The sequence below is a fragment of the Hemitrygon akajei genome, chromosome 32, assembly GCF_048418815.1.
Source record: "Hemitrygon akajei chromosome 32, sHemAka1.3, whole genome shotgun sequence".
Lineage (NCBI taxonomy): Eukaryota > Metazoa > Chordata > Chondrichthyes > Myliobatiformes > Dasyatidae > Hemitrygon > Hemitrygon akajei.
In genome coordinates this window covers 2,973,855-3,001,579 of record NC_133155.1, presented here as the reverse complement: position 1 = coordinate 3,001,579, position 27,725 = coordinate 2,973,855, and the positions used below count along the sequence as shown (strand labels likewise).

Below are 27,725 nucleotides of genomic sequence, written 5' to 3'. Positions count from 1 at the left end.
AAATGACCTGATACATCTAAGGCTGCTTTTCAATAACTGACACCAGTTCACAAAACAAACTGTAATGGATTGGTGACTATATCCTGAAGTTGGATGAGCTATATAAGTCAAGGGAAAGCGTGTTCAAAATTGCTTATAATGTGAAATAGTGGTGGAGTAGCTAAAATCTACCTCAAGTACAAACTAACAAAAGTAATCCTTGTACTTTTCATTAACTTCCAAGTCTTTGACCGGGTTTTTTCAGACTCTCATGTGGCTCGGTGTCACAGTCTGCCTGGTTGGTAGTTTGATTTGTTGCATTAAAGGTGTTTTGTTGAAGCAAGTTGTTATTGTTGCTTAGTGATGATCACGTTATGACCCATTACCTTTGGCAGTAGGAGGGGGATAGTCCAAGGAACACAGAGAGCTTGCTGAGAGTTAGTGATTGCTATGGCTCCTGAACGTCTCTGTTCCTGGTGTATTCCTGGATACATGTTTGGAAAAACGCGGTGGTGTTGTACTGTGGTTTAAAGAGAATGATGTAGCATTTGGGGAAGAAATATCCCACAGTGATGGAGTAGGAACTTAAAAGGATGACAGAGGCCTCGATAGCTGAAGTGTAACTGGTTGAACCGGAGAGCAAAACCAGAATCAGGAAGATCCAAGAGATGAGGACCAGAGCCATGCTGAAGGTGATACACTTCGCCTCATTGTAGTTTTTGGGAAGATCTTTCCCCAGGTAGGCAAACACAAAGCAAAGCAAGCTGAACAGAATAAGTCCAGCAATGGGTACAATGGAGATAAAGAGATTTCCAGAAGAACACATCAGAATAATTTTAGTTTTGGAAACATCGTAGTTCTTTTCAAAAAGAGAAGATCTAAAGTATGTCCAAAAGATGGATGCAGAGAAGAACTCAATGACAGTGCTTATTAAGAGAAAAATATACTGCCCGTTGTATTTAACCCAGTAACTGTAAGCCTTGGGCAATCTGGTGGCCATTTTGAATATGACCACCAGCTGAAAGGATCTGACCAGCACACAAGCCAGACAGGTCTCGTAACTGACTGCGAATACTACCTTCCTGGCGACACAGATCTCAGTGCTTGGCTTCCCAATAAATAAATACACGCTGCCGCAGCTAATGGCCAGTGCCAGTAAGAGTACAAAACAGAGCTTTCCCCCTGCAGCCTTGACAACAGAAGTGTCGAAGTAAAGGGCAAAGACCACGGCGATCGATGCTTTTAGAAGGAGTCCGGTTCCCGACAGTATGGCTAACGCTATTGAAACGCCTTCGTCCCACCTCATATACACCTCCGTCCTGCTCTCACACACAGTGCTCTTTGCAGGTGACCACTGGTCCGGTCTGCAAGGCAGGCATTCTGAAAGAGGAAACAAAAATACCTGGTGAGCCGACTCTGATTTTTGACCATTGCCTTAATCACGACAGCTCCCACTTACATAGAACATCACCCTTTCCCAGCCTGCAGAGCACAGCTAGGGCACTGCGTGCAAATTAGGGCAAAGGGAAAACAAATCATAAACATGGAAAAGTCTGCAGCCGCTGGAAATCCAGAGTAACACACACAACTTGCTGGAGGAACTCAGCAAGTCAGGTAGCATCTATGGAGATCAATTAACAGTCGATGTTTCGGGCTGTGACCCTTTTTCAGGATTGCGTCTCCCTTCCTTTCCAGTCCTGAAGAAGGGTCTCGGCCCGAAATGATAACTGTTTATTCATTTCCTTAGATGCTGCCTGACTTGCTGAGTTCCTCCAGCATTTTGTGTCTGTTGCTTAGGGCAAAGGGGAATGTGGTTTTATGAGAATTTGGAAGGTGATTATTGAAGGGATATGTTTTAAGATTTATGATAGGAGAAGTCCTTTCCAAAACCAAGTTTTCACTGCTGCCAATGTGAAATTGAATCAGTGAGGGGGTTCTCCAAATTCCAGATGCAAAAGGGTCATCAATTGCAGCAGTGGTGGCAAAATATTGTCAATCTTTGGAGACCCCTGCCACTCAGGACACACCCTCTTCACATTGCTACCATCAGGGAGGAGGGACAGGAGCCTGGAGGCACACACTCAACATTTCAGGAACAGCTTCTTCCCCTCTGTCATCAGAAACTGGATAAATACCGAACAGAAAGCTGAAGACAACAGAGCTTACAGCAAATCATAAACTCAAGAGATTCTGCAGAAAGCAAATATCCAGAGCTACACACACAAAATGCTGGAGGAGCTCAGCAGGTCAGGCAGCATCTGTGGAAAAGAGTAAACAGTCAATGTTTCGGGCTGAGACCCTTTATCAGGTCTTCAGTAGTGCTGATGAAGGGGCTCGGCATGTTTGTTTACTCTTTTCCATAGATGCTGCCTGGCCTGCCGAGTTCCTCCAGCACTTTGTGTGTTATAAGAAAGATTGTTCATTTTTTATCTGCTGTGTTGTATGACATGGGCGATCATGGTCTTTCCATGGCCATGATTGCTCTTGGCAAAATTTTCTGCAGAAGTTTTTGCCATTGACAACTTCTGGGCAGTGTCTTTATCAATACTGTCAATACTGTTCGAAGGTTGACTGTCTGGCATCAGTGGTCACATAGCCAGGATTTGTGATATGCGCCAGCTGCTCAGACGACCATCCACCACCTGTTCACATGGATTCACGTGACCCTGATCGGCGTCAGCAGGGCGGGGGGAGGTGGCTAAGCAGGTGCTACACCTTGACAAAGGGGACCTGCAGTTTAATGGACGGAAGGAACGCCTTACAACTCCGACTTATCTCCACCCCGCCTTTGACATAGAACGTCAGCAAGCAAGAACATCTGTCCCCTCTTACTGCCCTTTCCCATGACCTCATTATGAGTGAAACAACCTGAGTAAAGAAAGTTTCATACAAACCACTCTCATTCTGGAACGTTCCCTCAGCGCAATCCTCACAAATAAAACAACATGGTTGGAAGCCAATTGTCGTTTTTATCTGACCAGGTTCACATTCGCTGGAGCAGTTTGAAGTAGGAATCTGCTTGAAATGAGAAAATATGAAAATGAGCATTAAAATTATTTTAAATATAGGGGGAGGTTTGACCTGACTTAAGAAAAGACACACAGCATCGGATACAGTCCAAAGGAAATTATCTCAGATTATTTCTGGGATAAGAGGGTCCTTCTTCCTCAAGCAGGAAAAGAACTGGAGTTAGATTCTTGGTACTCTGGACAAATGCGGGTTAACTTATTAAAATAAATAAAAGATTGAGAGGCAATGGCCAGAGAACCACACAGTACGGTATGTGCCCTACAGCCCACAATATAGTGCATCAGATGTTTCCACCAGTGGGAGAATCTCGAACCAGGGACTTGTTTACTAAATTATGTTTGGGCCTGTAGAACTGAGGAATAGGGACTTTTCTTATTGAGGGTAGTGACTCTCCGGAATTCATCACCACTGACAGACATGGAGGTTAGATCTATACTTAAGCAGGAAGTTGATAAATGTTTAAAAGGTGAAAGAATTGGGGGACTGTGGGGAATAGGCACAGAAGAGGAGATGAGGCCTGGGGCAGATCAGGCTGGAGCACTGTTTGTTTTTTTTTTGCATATTAATGATTTGACAGTCTTCTCTATTTATGTGTTTTGCTTGTAAAATTCTATTGCTTTTTTCTGTAAATGAATCTCAGGCTAGTAGATGGAAGCATATACAGAATGTACTTGGATAATAAACTTATTTTGATCATTGAACCTCTCCTGCTTATGTTTCCTTATGTCTGTACGTTCTTAGAGAATGTCCCTCCCATTGGGTCATTTGGCAAGCACAGGGCAAGGACCTCTCACATCTCATTCCTCGTCTACGTTGAGATACAATGACCTACATTGCGTTGGGTGTTGGGTTGCAACAACATGTCTCAATATGCAACAAAAAGAGCTTTGATCAGTGACCATATAACCATTTAACAATTACAGCATGGAAACAGGCCATCTCAGCCCTTCTAGTCCATGCCGAACGCTTACTCTCACCTAGTCCCACCTGCCTGCACTCAGCCCATAACCCTCCATTCCTTTCCTGTCCATATACCTATCCGATTTTTTTCCAATTGAGACATCGGAAGCTTTGGGAGGAGGGTACTTCGGTCAAGTCCACTACCCAGGTACAAAAGGCAGCAGCGGTTGGTACAGCGCAAAAGAGCCTTGACCAGTGACCAGTCAGTGTTTGCAATTGATTAGCAAGGGCAAATTAAAGGAAGGCGGGCAAGCGCAGTGACCGTCATCAGAGAGGACAAAGTTAGAGTGGTGATCTTGAGGCTTTAGATCCCTGAGGCTTCAGTCAGTGAAGGCAAAAGCTCAAGGTTAATATATTTTTCTACTTCCCTTCTTTATATCTGCTCATCTACGATGGGAGAGATGCCAGGTAGGATAGTGGAATGCTCCTCTTGCTGGATGTGGGAAGGCAGGGAGATCTCCAGTGTCCCTGACGACTACAACTGCAGGAAGTGCATCCAGCTGCAGCTTCTAACAAGCCACGTTAAGGAGTTGGAGCTGGAACTGGGTGAACTCTGGATTATTCGGGAGGCTGAATGGGTGATAGAGAGGACATAGAGAGATAATTACACCCAGAGTGCAGGGCACAGAAGACTGGATGACAGTCAGGAAAGGGAAAGGGGTTAAGGAGCCAGTGCAGGGTACCCCTGTGGCCATCCCCCTCAATAACAGGTATATCACTTGGATACTATTGGGGAGGATGACTGAACAGAGGAAAGTCACAATGGTCGGATTTCCGGCACTGAATCTGCCTCTGTGACTCAGGAGGGGAGGGGTGGAGATGAGGAAAGGCACTCTGTAGTGATAGGGAGACTCATTATTTAGGAGAACGGACAGGAGGTTTTGTGGGTGAGAATGAGATTCCTGGATGGTCTGTTGCCTCCTGGGTGTCAGGGTCCGAGACATCTCAGATCAAGTCCTCAGCATTCTTAAGTTGGAGGGTGAACAGCCAGATGTCATGTTCCATGTAGGTACAAATAACATTGGTAGGATGAGTGACAAGGTTCTGCATGGGAGTTCAGGGAATTAGCCGCTAACTTAAAGAGTAGGGCCTCAAGAGTTGTAATCTCAGGATTACTACCCGTGCCACGTGCAGGTGAGACAAGAACTAGGAAGATTATGCAGTTTAATACACAGCTAAGGAGTTGGTGTACGAGGGAGGGCATAAGATTTTTGGACCTTTGGACCTGTACTGCTTTGCACCTGAACTGGAGGCGAACTAATATACTAGCAGGGAGGTTTGTTAATGCTTCACAGCGGGGTTTAAACTAGAGTTGCAGGGGGATGAGAACCAGAGTGCAGAGGTTGTGCAGGCAGATGTTGGTAAAACAAAGTTAGGAATCGCAAGGCTGAGCTTGGTACAGCTAGTGTCCTGAGCTGCTTGTATTTCAATTCAAGAAGTATTGTTGGAAAGGCAAACAATAGTGCCAAAGAAGAGGGAGCTGGTTTACAAACAGAGGCAATGTGTAGTGAGGAGAGGCTGATTATTGGGCAAAATTGCAGTCAACAGGATGAGTTGCAATGTAAAAGGCAGACAAAATCAAAAAGGGTGAATACAGGACTGAAGGTGTTATACTTGGAATAAGGTGAATGAACTTGCAGCACAGTTGCATATTGGCAGGGTATGATATTATAATCATCATTGAATCATAGCTGAAAGAAGATTATAGCTGGAAGCTTAATATCCAAGGATACATTTTATATTGAAAGGACAGGCAGGGAGGCAGAGGGGTGGCATTGCTCTGTTGGTAAAAGATGAAATCAAATTTTTAGAACGAATAGACAAAGGGTCAGAAGGCATTGAATCATTGTGGATAGAGCTAAGGAACTGCAAGGGTAAAAAGACCCTGATGAGAGTTGTATACAGACTCCCAAACAGTAGTAAGGATGTGGTCTACAAATTACAACAGGAGATAGAAAATGCATACCAAAAGGGCAATGTTACGAAGTCATGGGGGTCTTCAGTATGTAGGTAGATTGAGAAAATCAGGTTGGTACTGGATTCCAAGAGGGGCAATTTCTAGAGTACCTAAGAGATGGCTTTTTAGAGCAGCTCGTGATTGAGCCCACTAGGGAATCAGCTATTCTGAATTGGGTGTTGTGCAGTGAACCAGAATTGATTGGAGAAGTTAAGGTAAAGGAACCTTTAGGGGAAAGTGATCATAATATGATTGAATTCATTCTGAAATTTGAGAAGGAGAAGCTAACGTCAGATGTATCAGTGTTACAGTGGAGAAAAGGGAATTAAAGAGGCATGAGAGAGGAGTTGGCCAGAATTCATTGGAAAAGAACACTGGCAGGGATGATGGCAGAGCAGCAATGGCTGGAGTTTCTGGAAGCAATTCGGAAGGCACAGGATATATTCATCCCAAAGAGGAAGAAATATTCCAAAGGAAAAATGACACAACCATGGCTAACAAGAGGAATCAAAGTTAACATAAAAGTGAAAGATAGGGCACTTAATAGAGCAAAATTCGTGGGAAGTTAGAGAATTGGAAGCTTTTAAAAACCATCAGAAGGCAACTAAAAAGTCATTAAGAAGGTAAAGATGGATTAAAAAGTAAGCTAGCCAATAATATTAAAGAGGATACCAAAAATTCCTTCAGTTACATAAAATGTAAAGAGGTGTGAGAATGGTTAATTGTACAGCTGGAAAATGATGCTGGAGAGGTAGTAATGGAGGACAACGAAACGGTGGACCAACTGAATAAGTATTTTGCATCAGTTTTCACTGTGGAAGATACCGGCAGCATGGTAGGATTTCCAGGTGTCAGGGTCATGCAGTGTGTGAAGTTACCATAACTAGAGAGAAAGTTCTTGAGAAACTGAAAGGTCTGAAGGTAGTTAAGTCACCTGGACCAGATGGTGTACACCCAAGGGTTCTGAACAAGGTGGCTGAAGAGATCATATTAGTAATGATCTTTCATGAATCACTAGATTCTGGAATGGTTCCAGAAGACTGGAAAATTGCAAATGTCACTGCGCTCTTCAAGAAGGGAAAGGGACAGAAGAAAGGAAGCTATAGGTCTGTTAGTCTGACCTCAGTGATTGGGAAGATGTTGGAGTTGATTGTTAAGGATGAGGTTTCGGGGTACTTGGAGGCATATGATAAAATAGGCTGTGGTCAGCATGGTTTCCTTAAGGGAAAATCTTACCTGACAAATTTTTGGAATTCTTTGAAGAAATAGCAGACAGGATAGACAAAGGAGAATCGGTTGATGTTGTGTACTTGGATTTACAGAAGACCTTTGACAAGGTGCCACACATGAGGCTGCTTAACAAGCTATGAGCCCATGGTATTACAGGAAAGTTCTAGCATGGATAAAGCAGTGGCTGATTGGCAGGAGGCAAAGAGTGGGAATAAAGGGAGACTTTTCTGATTGGCTGCCGGTGACTAGTGGTGTTCCACAGAGGTCTGCGTTGGGACCGATTCTTTTTACGTTATATGTCAATGATTTGGATGATTTTGTTGCAAAGTTTGTAGACGATACGAAGATAGGCAGAGGGACAGGTCGTTTTGAGCAAGTAGAGAGTCTACAGAAGGACTTAAACATATTAGAAGAATGGGCAAAGAAATAGCAGATAGAATACAGTGTTGGGAAGTGTATGGTCATGCACTTTGGCAGAACAGATGAAAGGGTTAACTATTTACTAAGTGGAGAGAAAATCAAAAAAACTGAGGCACAAAGGATCTTGGGAGTCCTTGTGCAGGATTCCATAAGGGTTAAATTGCAGGTTGAGTCTGTGGTGAGGAAAGTAAATACAATATTAGCATTCATTTCAAGAGTACTAGTATATAGAAACATGGGTGTAATGTTGAGACTTTATAAAGCATTAATAGGCCTCACTTGGAATATTGAGAGCAGTTATGGCCCCTTATTTTGGAAAGGATGTGCTGAAACTGGAGAAGGTTCAAAGGAGATTCACAAAAATGATTTGAGGATTGAATGGCTTGTCATATGAAGAGCGTTTTATTAGCTCTGAGCATTTATTCACTAGAGTTCAGAAAAATGAGAGGTGACCTCATTGATATCTATTGAATGGTGAAATCCCTTGATAGGGTGGATGTGGTGAGGATATTTCCTATGGTGGGAGAGTCTAAGACCAGAGGACACAGCCTCTGAATAGAGGCTGTCTTTTTAGAATGGAGATGAGGAGGACTTTCTTTAGCCAGTGAGTGGTAAATCTGTGGAATTCTTTGCCACAGGCAGCTGTGGAGGCCAAGTCTTTATGTGTATTTAAGGCAGAGGTTGATAGATTCTTGAATGGGCAGGACATGAAGGGATATGAGGAGAATGCAGCAGATTGGGGCTGAGAGGAAAATTGGATCAGCCATGATGAAATGGTAGAGCAGACTTGATGGGCCAGATGGTCTAATTCTGCTCCCATATTTCATTGTCTTACAGTCTTATGGTCTCAGTATTGGTGGGCAACATAACCGTCACCTGAAAAATACACAGGAGATATTTGGATGGGGGAAACTTCAATCAAATTATCATTTTTAACTATTTGAAACAATCTTAAATTTGAGAGCTGGAAGATTAATAGTAAAAGAGAAGAGTAAAGTGTATTCAAAATGAAAGATGGATCTCAGTATTGAATGAGACCTCAGGTAAATTACCTGGCCATTTTGTGAATTCCATTTGATCAGGGAGCCATCAAGTTGTAGGTGCCCTGGGTTCGGTCTGTATGAGCCAATCACTTTAAAGGAAACAGCTTCATTGGTCCAGACCCAGTGAATGATATCATATCCAATGGGAGGGTTTCCACATTCATCAAAGTAAATTTGCATATCATCAAGAGAAAAATTGACTTTTTTTAATGCTTTCAGAAGCTGAAAAAAATACAAAGCAAAGATAGGAACACCAGAAAGATTTTAGAGCAGGCAGCAATAGTGAAAAGTATTCATGTCAATAGAATTTAATGATCAGTTTAAGAACAGCATTAGCAGATATATAACTTGGGTGCTGTAACATTAACTAGGAGCACACTGCCTCAATGCCTGGCTTATTTCTGTTGGTTATTCCTAAACAAGTCCCTGAATTGATCCCAACATCTTATGGCCAAAGGATTCTGTGCTTCAGTTCCTGACTACTAGTGCGACCTACGATGGGAAGTCCATTTCCTTAGAGAGACACAGATCCAGCTGTCAACAAAGATTTATTTGGTAACCTTATTTTTGTGTAATGTAGACTGTGGCTCAATCCCCATTCTAAAGATTTCAGCTACAATTACCGGTGCAGAATTGTTACTGGTACTGGCTTTTGGATGAAGGTGTAATCCACCCTCTATAAAAGATAACCTGTTTCCATCTAGAACTGCCAGCATCTCTCAACCAACTTTACTAGAAGAGACATTGATTCAATGTTCTCTGGTCCTTGCTGTTGATGGAATGTTGTGGTATACAATGTCGTACATCCTATATTATGGAAGCATATCTGATTGGCTGGGAAGTGCTTTGGCGCATTCTGGGCTTGTGGAATGAGTTTTTCTATCTCTCCACCGTCTATATGCTGCAAGCTAGTGCTGAGTGGCTGGGGTGGTGTGATGGGGCAGTAGGGTTGGCATTATTGGGGGTGAGTGCTAAGGAGAAACTTTCCCACAGCCTGAGGCAGTGAGTAGTTCTTTGAATCTGTTTCACTAGTAGCATTGCAAAGTTATGCTTACATGTCTAATGAGGGGGAGAGTGAAGGATTGAAAAAGCTGGTCCTCATCTCGGGTAGATCGCTAATCTACCTCAGTTCTGGGAAGAATATAATCCAGATGAAAAGTTGAATTTGCTGCTCTCCTAACCTGCCAAGGATAGATTTCCTTCTTCTCGCACTCTCCAGAATCGCACTGTAGTAATTGATGTAGGCCATAAGCTGCAGCGTACGTGGCTGAATACACGTTGAATTCAATCCGCCATTCGGAATGTCGCAGTAGTGATTTAACTCCATCAGAAGTACACGGCACACACTCATCACATACGGCCCTGCAGTCACCATCCATGCTGCTCAGCCTTTCCCCCTCAAGATTCAAACATCTTAATGGTTTGTAATTATCTGTGCTGCATGCAGTGATATCCCTCAGCACAAACTCTTCATAGCCTGCCATTCTGCCCTGCTTGAGGGAAATGCCTAAGATGGTGCCAATGTTCCGAATGTTAGGGATTTCTGAGAGCTTTCTCAGGACAGATACGGCCTCACTTAGGATCCAGACTTTCCCAGTGATATTTAGGGTCACTGCTACCTGGAAGAAGCGTTCTGCGTCCTGCGAATGCGCAAACACAACAATGACGTTTGCTCTATTTTCTGTGATGTTCCCAAAGATGTCAATGATTGCGGGCGTTGATCCTGACCCGTGTGTTGGAATTGTGTGGTGCGAGGCTACGCAGATGCCCGCGGCAGTGGCGGTTGAGATCACGTGGTGCATTCCACTTTCACCGTAGTCACTGTCACTTGCGGCAACTGCAATCCAATTCCACCGAAACTTCTGGATCAACAGCACAATTGCTTCAATTTGGTTTGCGTCGCTTGGAATGGTTCTCATAAATGTTGGATGTTGTGTCCTGTCACTCAGTTCATCACTGGAAGCTCCAAAGCTGATCTGTTTTGGAAGAACATGGACATATATTCTGTAATTAGCATGCCATCTATTAATTTTAACACAAGCAACTTTGCTGCAAATCCAGCTGCAAAAGGAGAAGGGTTGGGCATAGTGCCGACGACCACCTACCATAAAATCCCAGAGCTACAGAAAAACCAACAGTAGCTCCAAAGACCTTATCCCTGGGAGAGGAAGGATCTTCAACTAAGATGAGCTATACCTGGGGGCAAATTGAAAGACTGGCCCAGGGCAGAGGACTCTGGCAAACTGCTATCACCAGTCTAAACCCCAGTAGAGTGATTGGCTGATGTAAATAAGTAACTTTGCTGCCGTTGCCCAAGGCAGCACTAAGCCCCTTTCCCTTATTAATATGCTCAGAGAACTTGCATTGATTCCTATTCCAGAAATCTATTGATTATAAAATGCCCATCTCGATCTTCACTATTCTACTGTGGTACCAGAATCCCCAAACTCTGTTACAGCAAAGGATTATCAGGTAGAGGAAAACATTTAAGGAGCAGCAAGCACAACACTGAAGGAACTTAGTGGTTCGAGCAGCATCTGAGGAAGGGAATTGGTGTTGTTTCTGGAATTAGAGCTCTTGTATCTCCAATGACTCAATGATGTGTGCAAAGCTTCCTTGATGAAGTGCATCATCACCATGGATACCTGGGAGCTTCTGCACCATAATTGCCCATATTGTCAAAGGAGCTTTTGATTGCTATTGGGACACTTGAGGTAGTGCATCAAGAGTGTGCAGATGCTCTGTGTAAGTGAAAGAAATAGGGCATCAACTCACAATTAGCCCACACAATCAGACACCTCCTGCCCCTATCTATGAAACAGTCTGTAGTTTGCCTATTGTCCTTATTAGTCATGCCAGAACACACAAGACCAGAGTGAAAACAAGTTGTCCTCAGCTTTGGCACGTTGGCCTTCATAAATCAATATATTGAGTACAGGAGATGAGATGTTATTTTGAAGTTGTATGAGACGTTGGTGAGGTCGAATTTGGAGTATTGTGTGCAAGTTTGCTCACCTACCTACAGGAAGGATATAAATAAGGTTGAAAATTTGCAAGGATGTTGACAGGTCTGGAAGACCTGAGTTATAAGGTCTTTGAACATAGAAGAATAAGAGGAAATTTGATAAAGTATACAAAATTATGAGGGTTATATATAGGGTAAATCAAGCGGGCTTTTTCCACTGAGGTTGGGTGGGACTACAACCAGAGGTCATGGGTTAAGGGTGAAAGGTGAAAAGTTTAAGGGGTGCATGAGGGAAAACTTCACTCAGAAGGTTGAGTGAGGAATGAACAGCCTGCACAAGTGGTGCATGCGAGCTTGATTTCAACATTTAAGAGAAGTTTGGATAGGTACATGGATGGTAAGGGTAGGGAAGCCTATGGTCCAGGTGCAGGCTGATGGGAGTAGGCAGTTTCAATGTTTTCAACATGGACTAGATGGGCCGAAGGGTCTGTTTCTGCGCTGTACGTCTCTATACCTCTATGACTCTATCCTGAGGAAATGCCTAAGAAGTTCAGTTTTAATCATCATTCAACCATACATGAATGCAGCCAAAGGAAACAGCATTACTTCGGGGCCAAGATGCAAAACACAATGCCAAGAGTCATACACAGCACAAGGCACATATAGCAGGAACATCCTGTTGTATTGTATGTGCTATATGCTGCAACTGCAGTGAACGAAGATGAAGAACACAGAATGTTACAGCACAGTACAAGTCTTTTGGCCCATGATGTTGTGTTGAACTATTAACCCACTCTATGATCAATCCAACCTTTCCCTTTTTCTATTATCCGTGTGCCTATAGAAGAGTTTCTTAAATGTTAACAGCTTTACAGCATCTCCAGCCCTTGGATCTTGTGTGAGCCCTGTCCTCTTTGTGTATTCCTGATTTCCATTACCCCTGACACCCAGCAACTCCAGCTAACAAGATCCCGAGTTTGGGAATCTCTGCTTCAAAATATGGCACTCCTTAACTCACTTCCTTCCATTAGCTGTTCCCCAGAACTCACTCCCTTGAGCAAGCTTTTGATCTCCTCCTCTTGATCTTTTTACACAAAATCATAGAACACTACAGCACACAACAGCCCTTCGGTCCATCTAGTCCATGCTGAACTATTTAAACTGCCGAGTCCAATCAAGCTGCACTGGGAACATAGACCTCCATACTCCTACCATGCATGTACCTATCTAAACTTCTCTTAAATATTGAAATCAACCCCGCATCCATCACTTCTGCTGGCAGCTTTTTCCACACTCTCACCATCCTCTGAGTGAAGTAGCAACCCCTCGTTTCCCCTCAAACATCTCATCTTTCACCCTTAACCCATGACCTCTGGTTGTAGTCCCACCCAACTTCAGTGGAAAAAGCCCGCTTGCATTTACTCTATCTATATTCTTCATAATTTTGTATACTTCTATCAAATATCCCCTCAATCTCCTACACTCTTGGAAATAAAGTCCTAAATTATTCAACATTACCCTATAACTCAGGTCCTCAAGTGCCGGTAAATCCTTGTAGATTTTCTCGTCACTCTTTAAATCTTACTTACATCTTTCCAGTATGTGGGTGACCAGAACTGCACACAATACTCCAAATTTGACTTCACCAATGTCTTGTGCAACTTCCAGACCTATTCAACATTACCCTTTAACTCAGGTCCTCAAGCATAAATTTTATTTTATATGATCGCCGGGGTCTGTTAAAACATGAAACTTGCATTGTTAACCTTTACCTGAGGGACGTCAAACAAGCCGAGAATCTTGTTTGTAATGATTGCAGCATCTGACTTTAATGGGCCAATCACAGCTGTAACTGTAGGCTGATACCTGCTCTTTTGCAAGCTTTCTTCAGTAATGTTCTCATGGTGTCTTGACACAAAAGCAAGTGCTCCTTGGATATCAATGGCAAATTCACAGTCGTCAAATATCAGATAACCCAAGGTCACATTTGGCAGAAGAGAGCTTGAGTTGTTGATCTCCTCAACTGCAAACCTTAGGGTTTGGAAACGTATATATCCATTGTCTGAAAACCTGGTGAAATATTTAAAACATTCATGTTAATGCTTTTGAGCAGCGATCAACTGGACATCAGAAGTGTGAGAGGACGTAACTTACTCAGCTTCACCAATTGAGTTGAAAAGGCAGCGACTTGAGGCAGTTTGATGTTTTGAACAGCAGCCGACAAGCATTTGGGATTGATTGGCAAGAACAACTTATTAAAGTAAATTAAAGTAAGCGGAGTGGCCATTGCTGGAGTGGTCAGTTAGAGTGAAGTTTTAGCTCTTTGAGGCTTCACCGAGGAGATGAAGCCATAGGAAGAGATCTTTTGTTCCCCACAGTTTATTGTTTTTCCTTCTTTATAGTTGCTCTTATAGAACAGTAGAGATAACAGACAGGTTAGTGGAATGCTCCTCTTGCAGGATGTGGGAAGGCAGGGAGACTTCCGGTGTCCCTGACAACGATACCTGCAAGAAGTGCATCCAGCTGCAGCTTCTAATGCTCCACGTTAAGGAGTTAAGGTTGGAATCAGATGAACTCCAGATCATTCAGGAGACTGAAGGGGTGATAAATAGGACATACGGAGAGTTAGTTACACCCAAGGTGCAGGACACAGGAAGCTGGGTGACAGCCAGGAAGGGGAAAGAGGCTAAACAGACAGTGCAGAGTACCCCTGTTGGCCATCACCCTCAACAACAGGTATAAAACTACGGATGCCTTCAGTGAAGTGTTTGACTTAGTAGAGGAAAGTCATAGCAGTCAGGTCTCTGGCACTGAGTCTGGCTCTATGGCTCAGAAGGGAAGGGAGGGGGAAGAAGAGGTGAATTGTGGTGATGGGGGATTGTAGTCCCACCCAACTTTAGTGGAAAAAGCCTGCCTGCATTTGCTCTATTTATATTCCTCATAATTTTGTATACTTCTATCAAATATCCCCTCAATCTCCTACACTCTTGGAAATAAAGTCCTAAATTATTCAACATTACCCTCTAGGTTCTGTGGACGAGAACAAGATTCCCAGATGGTATGTTGCCTCCCGGGTGCCAGGATCTGGGACACCTTGACTCAAGTCCTTGGCATTCTTAAGTGGGAGGGTGAACAGCCAGAAGTCATGGTCCATGTAGGTACCAATGACATGTGTAAAAAGAGTGATGGGATTCTGCAAAGTGACTTCAGGGAGTTAGGTGCTAAGTTAAGGGCAGGACCTCCAGGGTTATGAACTCAGGACTGCTACCCGTGCCACATGCTAGTAAGGCCAAAACTAGAAAGATGAACAGTTTAATACGTGGCTAAGGAGTTAGTGTAGGAGAGAAGGCATAAGATTTTTGGCTCTTTGGGCTCTCTTCCAGGGAAGGTGGGACCTGTACAGAAGACAACACACACAAAATGCTGGTGGAACACAGCAGGCCAGGCAGCATCTATAAGGAGAAGCACTGTCGACGTTTCGGGCCGAGACCCTTCGTCAGTCCTGATCATAATTTTAGATGTTGATCCATGCCCTGAGGTCATTTGCCTTTCTTACGATTTTTTTTGCATTGAAATATGTGCAACTCAGAACATTCGTCCCACCGTGATCCTGATTCCTGACTTTGTATGTCGGCTTAACAACATCTTTCTCGGCAATCTGTTCTGGCACTCCTGTTCCCAGCCCCCCGCAGCTCTGGTTTAACCCACCCTGCAGCACTAGCAAACCTTACTGCTAGGATCTAACAAACATGAAGTCAACTCAACACTCTAGGGTTCTGCCACATCTGGTTGCGTACAGTACTGGGTGATTAAACATGGGCGTCTTCAGTTAGCAACCCTCTCCTTAGTGACAGTGAAACTCAGATCCTGATAACTGGATATGCAATGTAGAAACGTCTTTTACTCTGGAATTTCTACCTTAAAACATTCTGATATCTACATCTCTTCCTCATTCAGTTGAAAACATAACAAGTTCTATAAGGAAATTGCATATATCCATCTTGGCTCCTTCTGAAGCCCCATTTTCACACAATCTGGCTAGATTGTTTTACTTCACATGATGTCAAGTAATAGCCAATCGGTAAAATTTTGTTCCACACTCTCATGACCCTCCAAGTGAAAAAGTTTCCCCTCATGTCGCCCTTTACTGTTAGGATCAAAGCAATATTTACCTAGCTTAAAATAACATGCACAAAATGTTGTTGGAACTCATCGGGTGAGGCAGCACCTATGAAAGGAAATGAACAGCTGATATTTCAGGCTGGGACCCTTCAGTAGAATTGGAAAGGCAAGGGCAGAAGCCAGAATAAGAAGATGGGACAGGGGGGTGGTGGGGTAAGAGGGGAAGGAGTACGTGCTGAAGGTGATAAATAAAATCAGGAGGGGGAAGGTGGGCAAGTGGGCTGTGATAGGTGATAGGTGGAAAAGGAGGAATCTGATGGGAGACTATTATAGACTGTGGGTGAAAGGAAAGGAAGAGGGTCACCAGATGGAGGTGATGAGCAAGTGAGGAGAAGAGAGGGGTAAGAGGGGAGCCATAATGTAGAATGGAATAGAAAGAGAATGGGAGGGAGAAGAAGTTACCAGAAGTTAGAAATTGATGTTTGTACCATCAGGTTGAAGGCTACACAGACAGAAAATGAGGTGTTGCATATCCAGCTTGACAGTAGAGAAGGCTGTGGACTGGCATGATGGAGTGGGGATGAGGAGTCAAATTGAAATGGGTGGCCACAAGGAAATCCTGACGTTCGTGGCGGACGGAGCTATCGCCTTAGTCTAGCCTAAAGTACCTCTTCATCTTCCGTTACTGCAAACCCAAGCTTGTATTTTGATACACGCTGGCATACATTGCCTTAAGGTGCATAGTACAACTTCACTGGAATAGTCCTCCCTTCTAAATGCCTTATTGTTCCTTACCTTTTGCACTTAGTGATCTCCAGTTCTGAGCGACCATGGTACAGCTCATCATGAACGTGGAAGAGTCCACCAATGATGTAATCCCCCGGAAGGTTCAGTTGCATTCGGCATTTCTCTGCGTTGCATCCAAGTAACGAGAAGTAACCTTGTGCAGAGAAGCAGAGCACAATTGACAGATGGAGGAACATGATTAAGATGATAAGTATAACGAGCCGCCCAGATACGCAGTGTATCACATGCTGAATTACATCAATACCAATCAGCAAGTTACTATGAAAATACTACCACCCAAGTGTTTGCCTTGGGGGAACAGATTTGCAAAGGATTTTTTGCATCTCATAATGCTTAACTTTTAATGAAAATGATGTGGCCAGATCTCCTTTGAAATCCAAATACTTGACATGAATTGAACTTCCAATTGTAAAATTACACTTAAGATATGGAGAGACAGAAGGAATTATTCACATTTCGCTATACAGTTTGAGACCAGGCTAACTCCTCTGTCCATCTTCCTGCTGCTTGTGTCTCAATAACAGAATACCAGAGTCCACCGTGTTCTCATTCACCTATTCAATATGGTTTTCTTCTGATTGCATCACTTACACTTCTACTCTCTTCCTTTTCTCTTCTTTGTCCCTCAACTCATCAGGCAAGAGGTAGGAGCCTTGAGTTTCACATCATCAGTCTCCGCTACAGACGTGGGCAATTTCACTCACCACAACCTTGAAATGATTCCACAACATACAGACTCACTTTCAAGGATTCGACAACTCAGGCTCTCAGTACTATTTATTTTTTTATTTGCATAGCTTGTCTTCTTTTGCACACTAGCTGTTTGTCCATCTTTGTTTTCATAATTTCTATTGTAGATAGATAGATAGATAGATAGATAGATACTTTATTCATCCCCATGGGGAAATTCAACTTTTTTCCAATGTCCCATACACTTGTTGTAGCAAAACTAATTACATACAATACTTAACTCAGTAAAAAAAAAATATGATATGCATCTAAATCACTATCTCAAAAAGCATTAATAATAGCTTTTAAAAAGTTCTTAAGTCCTGGCGGTAGAATTGTAAAGCCTAATGGAATTGGGGAGTATTTCTTCATTTTCCTGTAAATGCCTGTGAGAAAATGAAAGAATTTGCAAGTTTGCTTTTTCCACTGAGGTTGGGTGGGACTACAATCAGCGGTCATAGGTCAAGAATGAAAGGTGAAAAATTTATTGGGATCATGAGGGGAATCTTCTTCATTCAGAGGGTCGTGAGAGTGTGGAATGATCTGCCAGCACAAGTGGTGCATGCAAGCTGGATTTCAACGTTTAAGAGAAGTTTGGATAGGTACGTGGATGACAGAGATATGGAGGGCTATGGTCCTGGTGCAGGTCAATGGCAGTAGGCAGTTTAATGGTTTGGCATGGACTAGATGGGCTGAAGGGTGTGTCTATGTGCTGTACTTTTCATTAACTCTATGACTCAAGGTAGTATATGGTAATGTATACGTACCTTGATAATAAATCTAGCTTGATTTTGAATTTACTGAATTTCTCTCTCATTCATTTGTTCCTGTCCAGATCCTTCACTTTTCTTCTTGTCCCTCTTTCGCTTCCATGTTTCATTTAGTTTCTGTTTGTTGTACTTGTTTTCCAGATGTAGGTGAGTCTAGCAAGGTTACCCATTAATCCCCTTCCCCAGTTGCCCTGGGCAGGGGTGTTGCAAGGCCTCTCTTGCAGGCCTTGAAGTAAGGCATTGACCAAGTGAAGGATCATAATCAGATGTCGTGTAGCTTGTAGATGATGGTCTTCCCACAAGATTTCTGCTCTTGGTCTTCATGATGATATTTTATATTAATATATAGTCATGAGCAATATTAGCATGGAAATATATCTCCAGACCACTTTCCTGATGAAGGGTCTCGGCCCGAAACGTCGGCTACTCTTTTCTCACGGATGCTGCCTGACCTGCTGAGTTCTTCCAGCATTGTGTACGTATAGTTTGGTACCAGCAGCCTCGCAGGAATTGAACTCAACATAGGACTTCCAAAGGGACTCCAGCTCTGGATTCTTCCCTGGGGGTTTACTCTGAAGCCTTCCTCATGAGTGGGTATATCTGCAAGGCAGTAAAGGTTTGAGATTAACCCATGGGGTTATGGGCTGGCTTTAATCTATCTCTCACATGGGAAGTGGAAAATCCTGAGGCTGTTCAATTTGATAGGTTCAAATATTAATGGTGAGAGATTGAAAGCTATCGGTGTTCAGATGAAGGTGGACAGGCAATACCCACACAATGCTGGAGGAACTCAGCGGGCCAGGCAGCATCTATGGAGAAGAGTCAACAGTCGACGTTTTGGGCCAAGACCCTTCATCAGGACCTGGCAATTATGGGTTAATTCTTATCAATGGAATTTCTATTAACTCTGGTCTGGCCACAATTACTTTTATTTTGCTCTTTTCTTTGTTCTCTTGGTGTTTCTTCCTCTTCTTTGCTCTTGTAACACTTAATAAAATGACCATAAGCAACAAGTTTTGTGCCTGAGTCTTGACTACTGAAGAACCTTTGTGTCACAAACGCAATGGGATCCAAAAGGCACAAGAGGCAAAAAGGCCAGTTTCTGGGATACTGTATTTCTCGTTTTCTTTTGCTGGAACAATCAGGAGTTTATTAGAGTAAACAGGTGAATTCAGATTTGAATCTGTGTTTGTATAACACTTCCTACCTGACCAGATTTTACCTATGCAAAGGAGCACACCTGAAGGTCACTGTATTTAGTTGATGACTTTATCCTCCAGGGAATCAGCAAGGTCTAACCTTGTAGTTTGTGTCAGTCACAATGTATAATAACTTCACACCTTCAGTGTAACACTCATAAAATGCTGCAGGAACTCAGCAGGTCAGGCAGCATCTATGGAGAAAAATAAACAGTTGACATTTTGGGCCAAGACTCTTCTGCAGGACTTTTAGTGTTATGCCTGCCATGTTTGCAGTCTTGCCTAGAAATTTGCCCTGGTTGGCAACACCAAGCATGTTAAATAGTCTCATTAACACATTGCATTCTCCCTCTGAAAGTTATTCCATTAACTTGAACAAACGATTAGAAAGGTGGTATATAAATCACTGGTGTGAATTTATTGTGTATTGAATATTATCAGCGAGGGCATAGATTTCTAGATTTTCATAGCCTCAAATGATTGGAATGAGAAGACCTGCAAGATTCCATCCTGGCTTTGAGTGTCTGGGTTAGAACATAACCTTAGAATTCTCTCTTCAAACCTTTTTTCCCAAAGTTCAAAGTAAATTTATTATCAAAATACATATATATCACCATATACAACCCTGAAATTCATTTTCTTGTGGGCATAATTAATAAATTCATAATAGAATAATAGCCATAATAGAATCAGTGAAAGACTGCACCAACTTGGGCGTTTAACCAATGTGCAAAATACAACAAACTGTGTAAATACAAAATGAAAGAAATAATAATAACAGATAACTATGCAAGAAATATCGAGAGCATGAGATGAAGAGTCCTTGAAAGTGAGTCCATAGGTTGTGGTATTTACTGATCTGGGTAAAATTTTTGAGTCTTCTGGGACTCAATCAAAATGTTCCAATCAACACCCTTCAAGGCTGAAGTCTTCTCTCGGAAGAAGCTGCTTCCCACTGAGGTGGAAATCCCACAGGCATCAATGACCTGGCCTCGTTCATCCAGGTCTAGAAAATTAGTTTCATTTGTCACAGGAGACACTGCTGAAAATTTATCCCCCAACAATGCAGTGTGATTGCCATTTTGCTGAATCAGGAAAACACCTCACTACAAATCTCCACTCCATGTACTGAAACAAAAAAGCTGTGGTTTAAATAAAATCTGTGAATGCTGCATTCTTTCACTGGCCAGGCCATTAAATGATCCTATGCATCTTGTTGGCTTGTTGTAAAATGGTTTCTTAGCAACAATGAGTACAGGTGTGATCTATTAATCAAAGCACCTAACCACAGCTCAAATATTCCAGCTGTTGCAGGCTTTTATGTTGGTGGCAAGCTGAGGTTTAGCCCAGTTCTAAACGGGAAGAAAGAAGTTCTAAAGGCTAGACATCAGTGACGTAATGACACTATTTTGAGGTGAGGTACTTTTACAATTCTTTTCTGGAAAACCGAGCTTGGGAATCAGGCTAGCAATAATGAGGGACTGACTGCAGCATTGTCAAATGAAATGAAGGAATAGCAAGAAGTTCTCACCAGTGTTGTGGACAATTCATACCCTTAAGCCGATGTTTCAAAAAAAATGATACCAAGACCTTGTTATTAAAGAGGGATAGTTCACACAAAGTTCACAGATAACCATCAAGGCTGCAATGTCACTGAAGCTGAAAATACACAGCAGCCAACCACACCGTGGAAGCAGCACGTTCCTCTGCAAGGTTTCACTTTTGTGTTTTACCATGTCAACCCAAAGAGGGATGGGGTGGATTTACCAAGGGTGTTCACTATCACAAAGAACACACACAAAATGCTGGAGTAACTCAGCAGGTCAGGCAGCGTCTATGGAGAGGCTGACACGAGGACTGGAAAGTAAGGTAGAAGTCAGAAAAAGTCTGGGGGAGAGATGGGTGGAGAAGCTGGCAAATGATTAAAGCCAGGGAGAGATTAAAGTACCGAGGAAGACTAAAATCATGGAGGCAAGTTCAGAAAGTGAATATACAGCATCATCTACCAGCCTCTGTGTCACTGTTGCCAGAGGAAGATGTCCGTGTGTGACAGTCTCTCTGTCCCTCTCACTCGCTGCTCCCGAAGGTAGGTCCCTACATTTGAATGGTCTCCCTCTCCCTCGATACTGTCGGATGGTGCCAGAGACCTGGGTCTTGGGCACGGTTTAATTGATGCTCCTTATGGATTAGACTCGGTAGTTCACATTATGATGTGTTTCTGGTCACTTGTTCTGTTATTTTGGGTGATTTTTGAACTGGGGCAGCCTGAAGGTAACAAACACTGAGTTGAACTGAATATGCCGGGACTCTTTCAAAAAGTAAGCCGGGAAATTATAGGCCAGTAAGTTTGACATTGGTAGTAGGTAAATTATTGGAAGGAATACTAAGAGATAGGATCTACAAGTATTTGGTTAGACAGTGACTTATTAGTAACAGTCAGCATGGCTTTGTGCATGGTAGGTCATGTTTAACCAATCTATTAAAGTTTTTCGAGGAAGTTACCAGGAGAGTGGATGAAGGGAAGGCAGTGGATGTTGTATACATGGACTTCAGTAAGGCCTTTGACAAGGTCCCTCATGGGAGGTTAGTTAGGAAGATTCAGTCACTAGGTATACATGGAGAGGTAGTAAATTGGATTAGACATTGGCTCAATGGAAGAAGCCAGAGAGTGGTAGCAGAGGATTGCTACTCTGAGTGGAGGCCTGTGACTAGTGGTGTGCCACAGGGATCAGTGCTGGGTCCATTGTTATTTGTCATCTATATCAATGATCTGGATGATAATGTGGTAAATTGGATCAGCAAATTTGCTGATGATACAAAGATTGGAGGTGTAGTGGACAGTGAGGAAGGCTTTCAAAACTTGCAGAGGGATTTGGACCAGTTGGAGGAATGGGCAGAAAAATGGCAGATGGAGTTTAATGTGGACAAATGTGAGGTATTGCACTTCGAAAGGTCAAACCAAGGTAGAACGTACTAGGTAAATGGTAGGACACTGAGGAGTGCAGTAGAACAGAGGGATCTGGGAATACAGATACATAATTCCCTAAAAGTGGCGTCACAGGTAGATAGGGTAGCAAAGAGAGCTTTTGGTACATTGGCCTTTATAAATTAAAGTATTGAGTAAAAGAGTTGGAATTTAATGGTCAGGTTGTATAAGACATTGGTGAGGCTGAATTTGGAGTATTGTGTGCAGTTTTGGTCACCTAATTACAGGAAGGATATTAATAAGGTTGAAAGAGTGCAGAGAAGGTTTATAAGGATGTTGCCGGGACTTGAGAAACTGAGTTACGGAGAAAGGTTGAATAGGTTAGGACTTTATTCCCTGGAGCATAGGAGAATGAGGGGTGATTTGATAGAGGTGTATATAATTATGATGGGTATAGATAGAGTGAATGCAAGCAGGCTTTTTCCACTGAGGCCAGGGAAGAAAAAACCCAGAGGTCATGGGTGAAGGGGGAAATGTTTAAAGGGAACATTGGGGGGGGGCTTCTTCACGCAGAGAGTGGTGGGAGTGTGGAATGAGCTGCCAGATGAAGTGGTGAATGTGGACTCACTTACGACATTTAAGAAAAACTTGGACAGGTACATGGATGAGAGGGGTTTGGAGGGATATGGCCCAGGTGCAGGTCAGTGAGACTAGACAGAAAAATGGTTCAGCACAGCCAAGAAGGGCCAAAAGGCCTGTTTCTGTGCTGTAATGTCTATGGTTCTATGGCTTAAACTGGACGAGTGCGCGCGGATGTGTCGGAAGGAGGAGGTTGCAAAGGCGGTGTGCCATACGGCTAAAGGACGACCTGAAAACAAGCTAATGCAGGAATATTGAAAGAAAACACACCAGACAAAATAAAGTGTCAAAATTAATTTATAAAAGCAAAACACATTATTATGTCATTTAAAACATTCAGTTATATTCCTTTTACAAGGCCACATACACTGTTAAGGCAAAATGATGGCATTCAGACTATCCGTTCACATTCACTTTGCAACACTATAAATAAACCAGTTATATTCTCAGAACAAAATGGGTTTGCAATCACACATTGTCAAGGTCCTTCATTGACTCATTCATTAACAAAGACATTGGTGAGCTGCAGAGATGCAGGAAGCTGCCAGCAAGCTTCACCGACTCTGAGAAAGATGAGATGTAAAGGTTGTAGTGACTGAAGAAGCACAGCTTCAATTTCTCTTCAGAATCATATGTTTCAACAGAAATTTTAGTTGAAAGACAGAGCTTGCACTGAAGTGGTCTCAGGCCTTGACAATTTACAGTATTATTGGATTGGTGCATTTCCCAACATATCACTGTGACCCTTCCATTCTGCTGCTTCTGTGTCACATTACAAGGTTCTAATGGGTCTGAAAAATACTATGTACTTCCATGGGAAATGACCCACAGACCCTGGAGGAAACGTGATTAGAGTGCAGTAAATGTTGGTTTTCACCTTTAAACAAAAGCCAGAATAAGGCTAAAAAATTACTAACAGTTGCATTGCAAAAGAACATCGGAGTTCAAAATACCCCGTCATTCGTCTCTTTCGGCAATGCCCAGGAGAGCTCCTTCAGCTAAAATGAGTTTTCACACTAATTTGAGCACTGTTATCTAAACCAGGTCACTTCATCTAGCCAACATCATGAACTGTATTAGTCAAGGCCATACCTGGAAAATCGACTCCAGAGATGCACTTTTATATTCATTTGAATGTGTATTTTTAAAAATCATGCACATCGCCAACAGCAAAAGTTGTGAAAAGAGTGAAACCTGTTCTGTACTGCTACATTGGTCTTGGGTGAAGCCATTAGTGGAGAATAATGAGACAAGCATATTAGATTGCTTCCTCAGGTTTCTGTCTGCATAGTGAAGAGATAACAGGCAAGTTCGGTTAAATAGCAGTGTCGGGTAGATTAGTCACATTCACGAGCTCATGGTTACAGGGAGAAAATGGGAGAATAGGGTAGGAGAAAATGGGAGAATAGGGTAGAAGAAAAAAAATTCAGTGGGCTCAACACACCAAATGGCCCAACTGAGTTTCTATATCTTAGGGTCTTATTAATAAACGTTTTCAAGTGCAGTGCGTTAAAACGACAAGAGGTCCACTCATTATCATGATGGGAGTCTATCAGTGGGCTCCAACATTTGTTGGTCTTTGTTTAGGTGAAACGGAAACTGGGGCAACGTCCATCCAAAACTAGCAGAAGCCTATCGTCAACTGGCTGCATGTAATGGAATGGATCCAGACCCAGCTAAAGGAGATTGTGTAGCAGCAAGAATCCCACAAACCAGTCCAACCCAGTTAGGTAGAATGCAACAATTATTCCAACCCACAGATCTATGCAAAGGAGGTTGCAACTATAAACTGAACCATTTTAGCTTGAATGGTAGTGTCACAGATCTAACTGACAAAATTTAACACCCTTTTTTTCTTAAATGTTCTCACATAACACCATCAATAGCTTCAGGAGTTGCTACTGAATTTGATTCTAGTAGATTGTTGGCAATTAAGATTCAAAGTTCAAAAGATCAAACAAAAACGAATGGAAACATTTGAGAGCACTAGACCGAAAGAAAACTAAGAATTGTCTAAACTACAAAGACTATATAGGCTGGAGCTGCATCCTTAGAGAGGTTCTCAATCTGGTATCCACAGACCCCTCAGTTAGGTGATAACTGCAAGGGTCCATGGCATGAAAAAGATTGGGAGCCCCTGCTTTTGAAGATGAGACATGGCTTCTCAAATCCTTGAGTGTAGAATGCTTTTTGATGGTGTGGACATTGAGAGGAGATTTTAAACATTGGAACTATAATTATATTTCAGTCACTGATAACTCATGGCTGGAAAGAATGAACACCACCATATAGAATGACGGTCGCCCATCATGTCCTACGATGGCAGGAGACCTGTGCAGGTGGATTTTTAAACGTAGAAAAGTCATTGCACTGGAGCAGTTCCAATCTCTCAGCCTCAGAAGTCCAGGTCCAGTGGTACGAACAAGCGTCTCACTGGGGTCTTCCTTGGTTGCGGTGGACGACCATGTCATCGTGTTATGCCCTTCGCTCTCCACAGAGCGTTGCAGTACAGCCTTCCTGGCTGTTGGATATAGAATAACTGACAGGATCTGTGCATTGAAACACAGCGTTGATAAATGAAGAAAGTGAGTGGATATTTTCAGATGAAGAAACTTACTCAAGTTGATAATCATTTACTTTGAACTTTATGTGTTCCGTATACAAGAAATAGAAGCAAAACTAAGTCATGTGGCTCCTCACATCAGCCCTGCCATTTAAAAATTCATTTAACTTCATCCCTCAATTCCCTCGATACCCAAGCATCCCATATTTAACCAGGTCCCTGCTTCGTTGATGTTCGGAGTTCATTTAACTTCGTCCCTCAATTCCCTCGATACCCAAGCATCCCATATTTAACCAGGTCCCTGCTTCGTTGATGTTTGCTTCCTTTTCAGGGGGGAGCTATTCCATTTAGCAGTGAGATTGGTGTGAACTCTACTCTCTTCATGAGCCATTCACATCTCAAAATCAAATTGAAATCACTGACTCCTGGAATCATAAAATTTTACCATGTCGAATGATGCCATTCAGCCCATTGTGTCTGTGCAATTCTCCGTCCTTCCTCTGAAAGGGATAAGATTGTGCTGGGCTGCCGTTATCAAATTCCCTTTTTGGACTTTCACTCTGCTTCAGATTTTCATAACTTGTCATATTTAAAAGTCAATGCATTTAAGTCCTTATCTCCTCCTATTCATTATCAATGAACCCAAACACTTTCCACTTGGTTATCACCTATCTCAGCGGTGGACGGTTCCTTATCCACATCACAGCATCTGAATCTGTACAATAATCTCACAACCCTCAGAACCACGAGAACACTTCCAGCTTTTCTATTCTCTCAAATGTATGTGATAGTTTCCCTGGAGCCTCTCCAAGTCTATGCATCTTTCCTAATGACCAAAGCCAAGTATTAAATGTGACCCTCCAGCTGTGTATATAGGGGGCGTGTGTTATCTCAGTTTTATAAATACTTTGTACCATTTTTCCCAAGAACAAACAATACAAACAGCAAGATAGACCTTGCAGTTTTAGCCTTATGTTGATCTGAAGGGCAGCCTTCGATATGTAACAGATCCAGGAAAGGTGAAGGAGGTTTTCCAATGAAATGGAATATTAAAACCGACCAAGGAGACACAAAAATTATGCTATTTACAGAGAATCACAGTCAGGAGTGAGGGTGAGGAAGAACAGAAGTAGCAGGGGTGGGGAAACTTTACATAAATCATTGTTCTTCAATCCACTTCCTAGAAACCAGCTGGATTGCCATCAGCCTGGAAAATGAACAGTAGAATATGTCAGCCAATGGGAAAACCAGGACTTGGTGATGGAGTCAGAAGAGCAGCCAATCATGGCAGAGGATTTTTTTTTGAGTGACCAGGATGAGGAAGTAATCTACTAGTAGTCAACTCTCTGCTGCATCCAGCTGATCACTTTAGATTCTGTTTTTTTCCCCCCAAACTGTGGAAAACCTGTGCAGAATGTATTGTTTACAAAATAATACCCCAAACAACAGGAAAGGAACCTTGTTCAAGTTTTACAATTTTTGAGCCCACCTTCACATTTTGTGGGCATCCTGAAAACCAGTGCAATTAAACCAATGAGTTGAGTGAGTTGTTCTATGAATTTGACAATTTCTCCCTAACTTCTGTTCTCTTTCTACCTATCGTGGGTTTAATACTGTCCCCTCTTAAAGGTTTGATTATTGCACACTTCGTTGCTGGCCCTTGCTGTAAAAGCCACTATTCTTCAGTCCATGCTGAATCCAACAGTAGCTTTCAATCGTGCTTCAAATGGTGTTTAAGTCACTGTCATAGGGGTTACATGCACTCTTCCTCCCTCGAGGGTTCACGGATTCCCTCGTCTCCACTAGTCAATCTTCATCCGATGGTTTTGGTGCTTGACTGTGGTGGCTTGTCCATTCATGTGTCCATTGCAGTCATGCATCGTCTCTTTTGGTTTGGCCACTTGAAGCCTTTCCCGTTCCTTCGAAGCACACTTGGGTTTCTTTGGCAACACCAGCAGGAGAACGATGGCAACAATGTGCAAACCAAAGTACCAGGATCTGAGGCGACAAAATACAGAAAGAATCAGAGATCATACAACATAATGGAAGCTGCTCAGTGAACAGACTAATGCCATTCTCCTGCTCCTTCTTCAAGCCCTTGCAAATATTTACCCAATTCCCTTTCGAAGGATGCTGTTGAAATATTGTTCCCTCACAACAGCTGACATCCATGTCTTGTTCCAGATCCCCAAAAGGGAAAAACTAAATATACTATTAAGAAATAAGATTGATTTCTTCAGTAACCTGGCTGATTAAGACAAATTGGCCAAATGGCAACCAACAGGCAGACCAGGGTTGGTTTAGCCTCAGTCATTGTCGTTACAATTCAGTTGCGATTACAATTTCAAAGTGACCACGTGAAATCAAAATGAAGTGCTTATATAGT

The 27,725-nt window shown here is 42.6% G+C and overlaps 2 protein-coding genes across 3 annotated transcripts in view; both read right to left on the bottom strand.

Annotated features, from left to right (window-relative positions):
- Positions 1–427: 427 nt before the first annotated feature.
- Positions 428–25,247, bottom strand: LOC140719588 (taste receptor type 1 member 1-like). The gene is made up of 5 exons (XM_073034292.1): positions 25,211–25,247; positions 16,502–16,646; positions 13,357–13,654; positions 9,992–10,595; positions 428–1,359 (listed from the first exon to the last, which is right to left on the bottom strand). Exons 1-5 carry the CDS (start codon positions 25,245–25,247, stop codon positions 428–430), a joined length of 2,016 nt encoding a protein of 671 aa, XP_072890393.1.
- The window catches only part of LOC140719725 (lysophospholipid acyltransferase 2-like), an 81,546-nt gene continuing 77,993 nt past the window's right edge, over positions 24,173–27,725 (bottom strand). For both annotated transcript variants that reach the window (XM_073034545.1, XM_073034546.1), the window contains exon 13: positions 24,173–27,337. In XM_073034545.1, the coding sequence (XP_072890646.1) occupies positions 27,142–27,337 (196 nt within the window). In that variant the 3' untranslated portion in view covers positions 24,173–27,141. The remainder of the gene's footprint in view (positions 27,338–27,725) is intronic.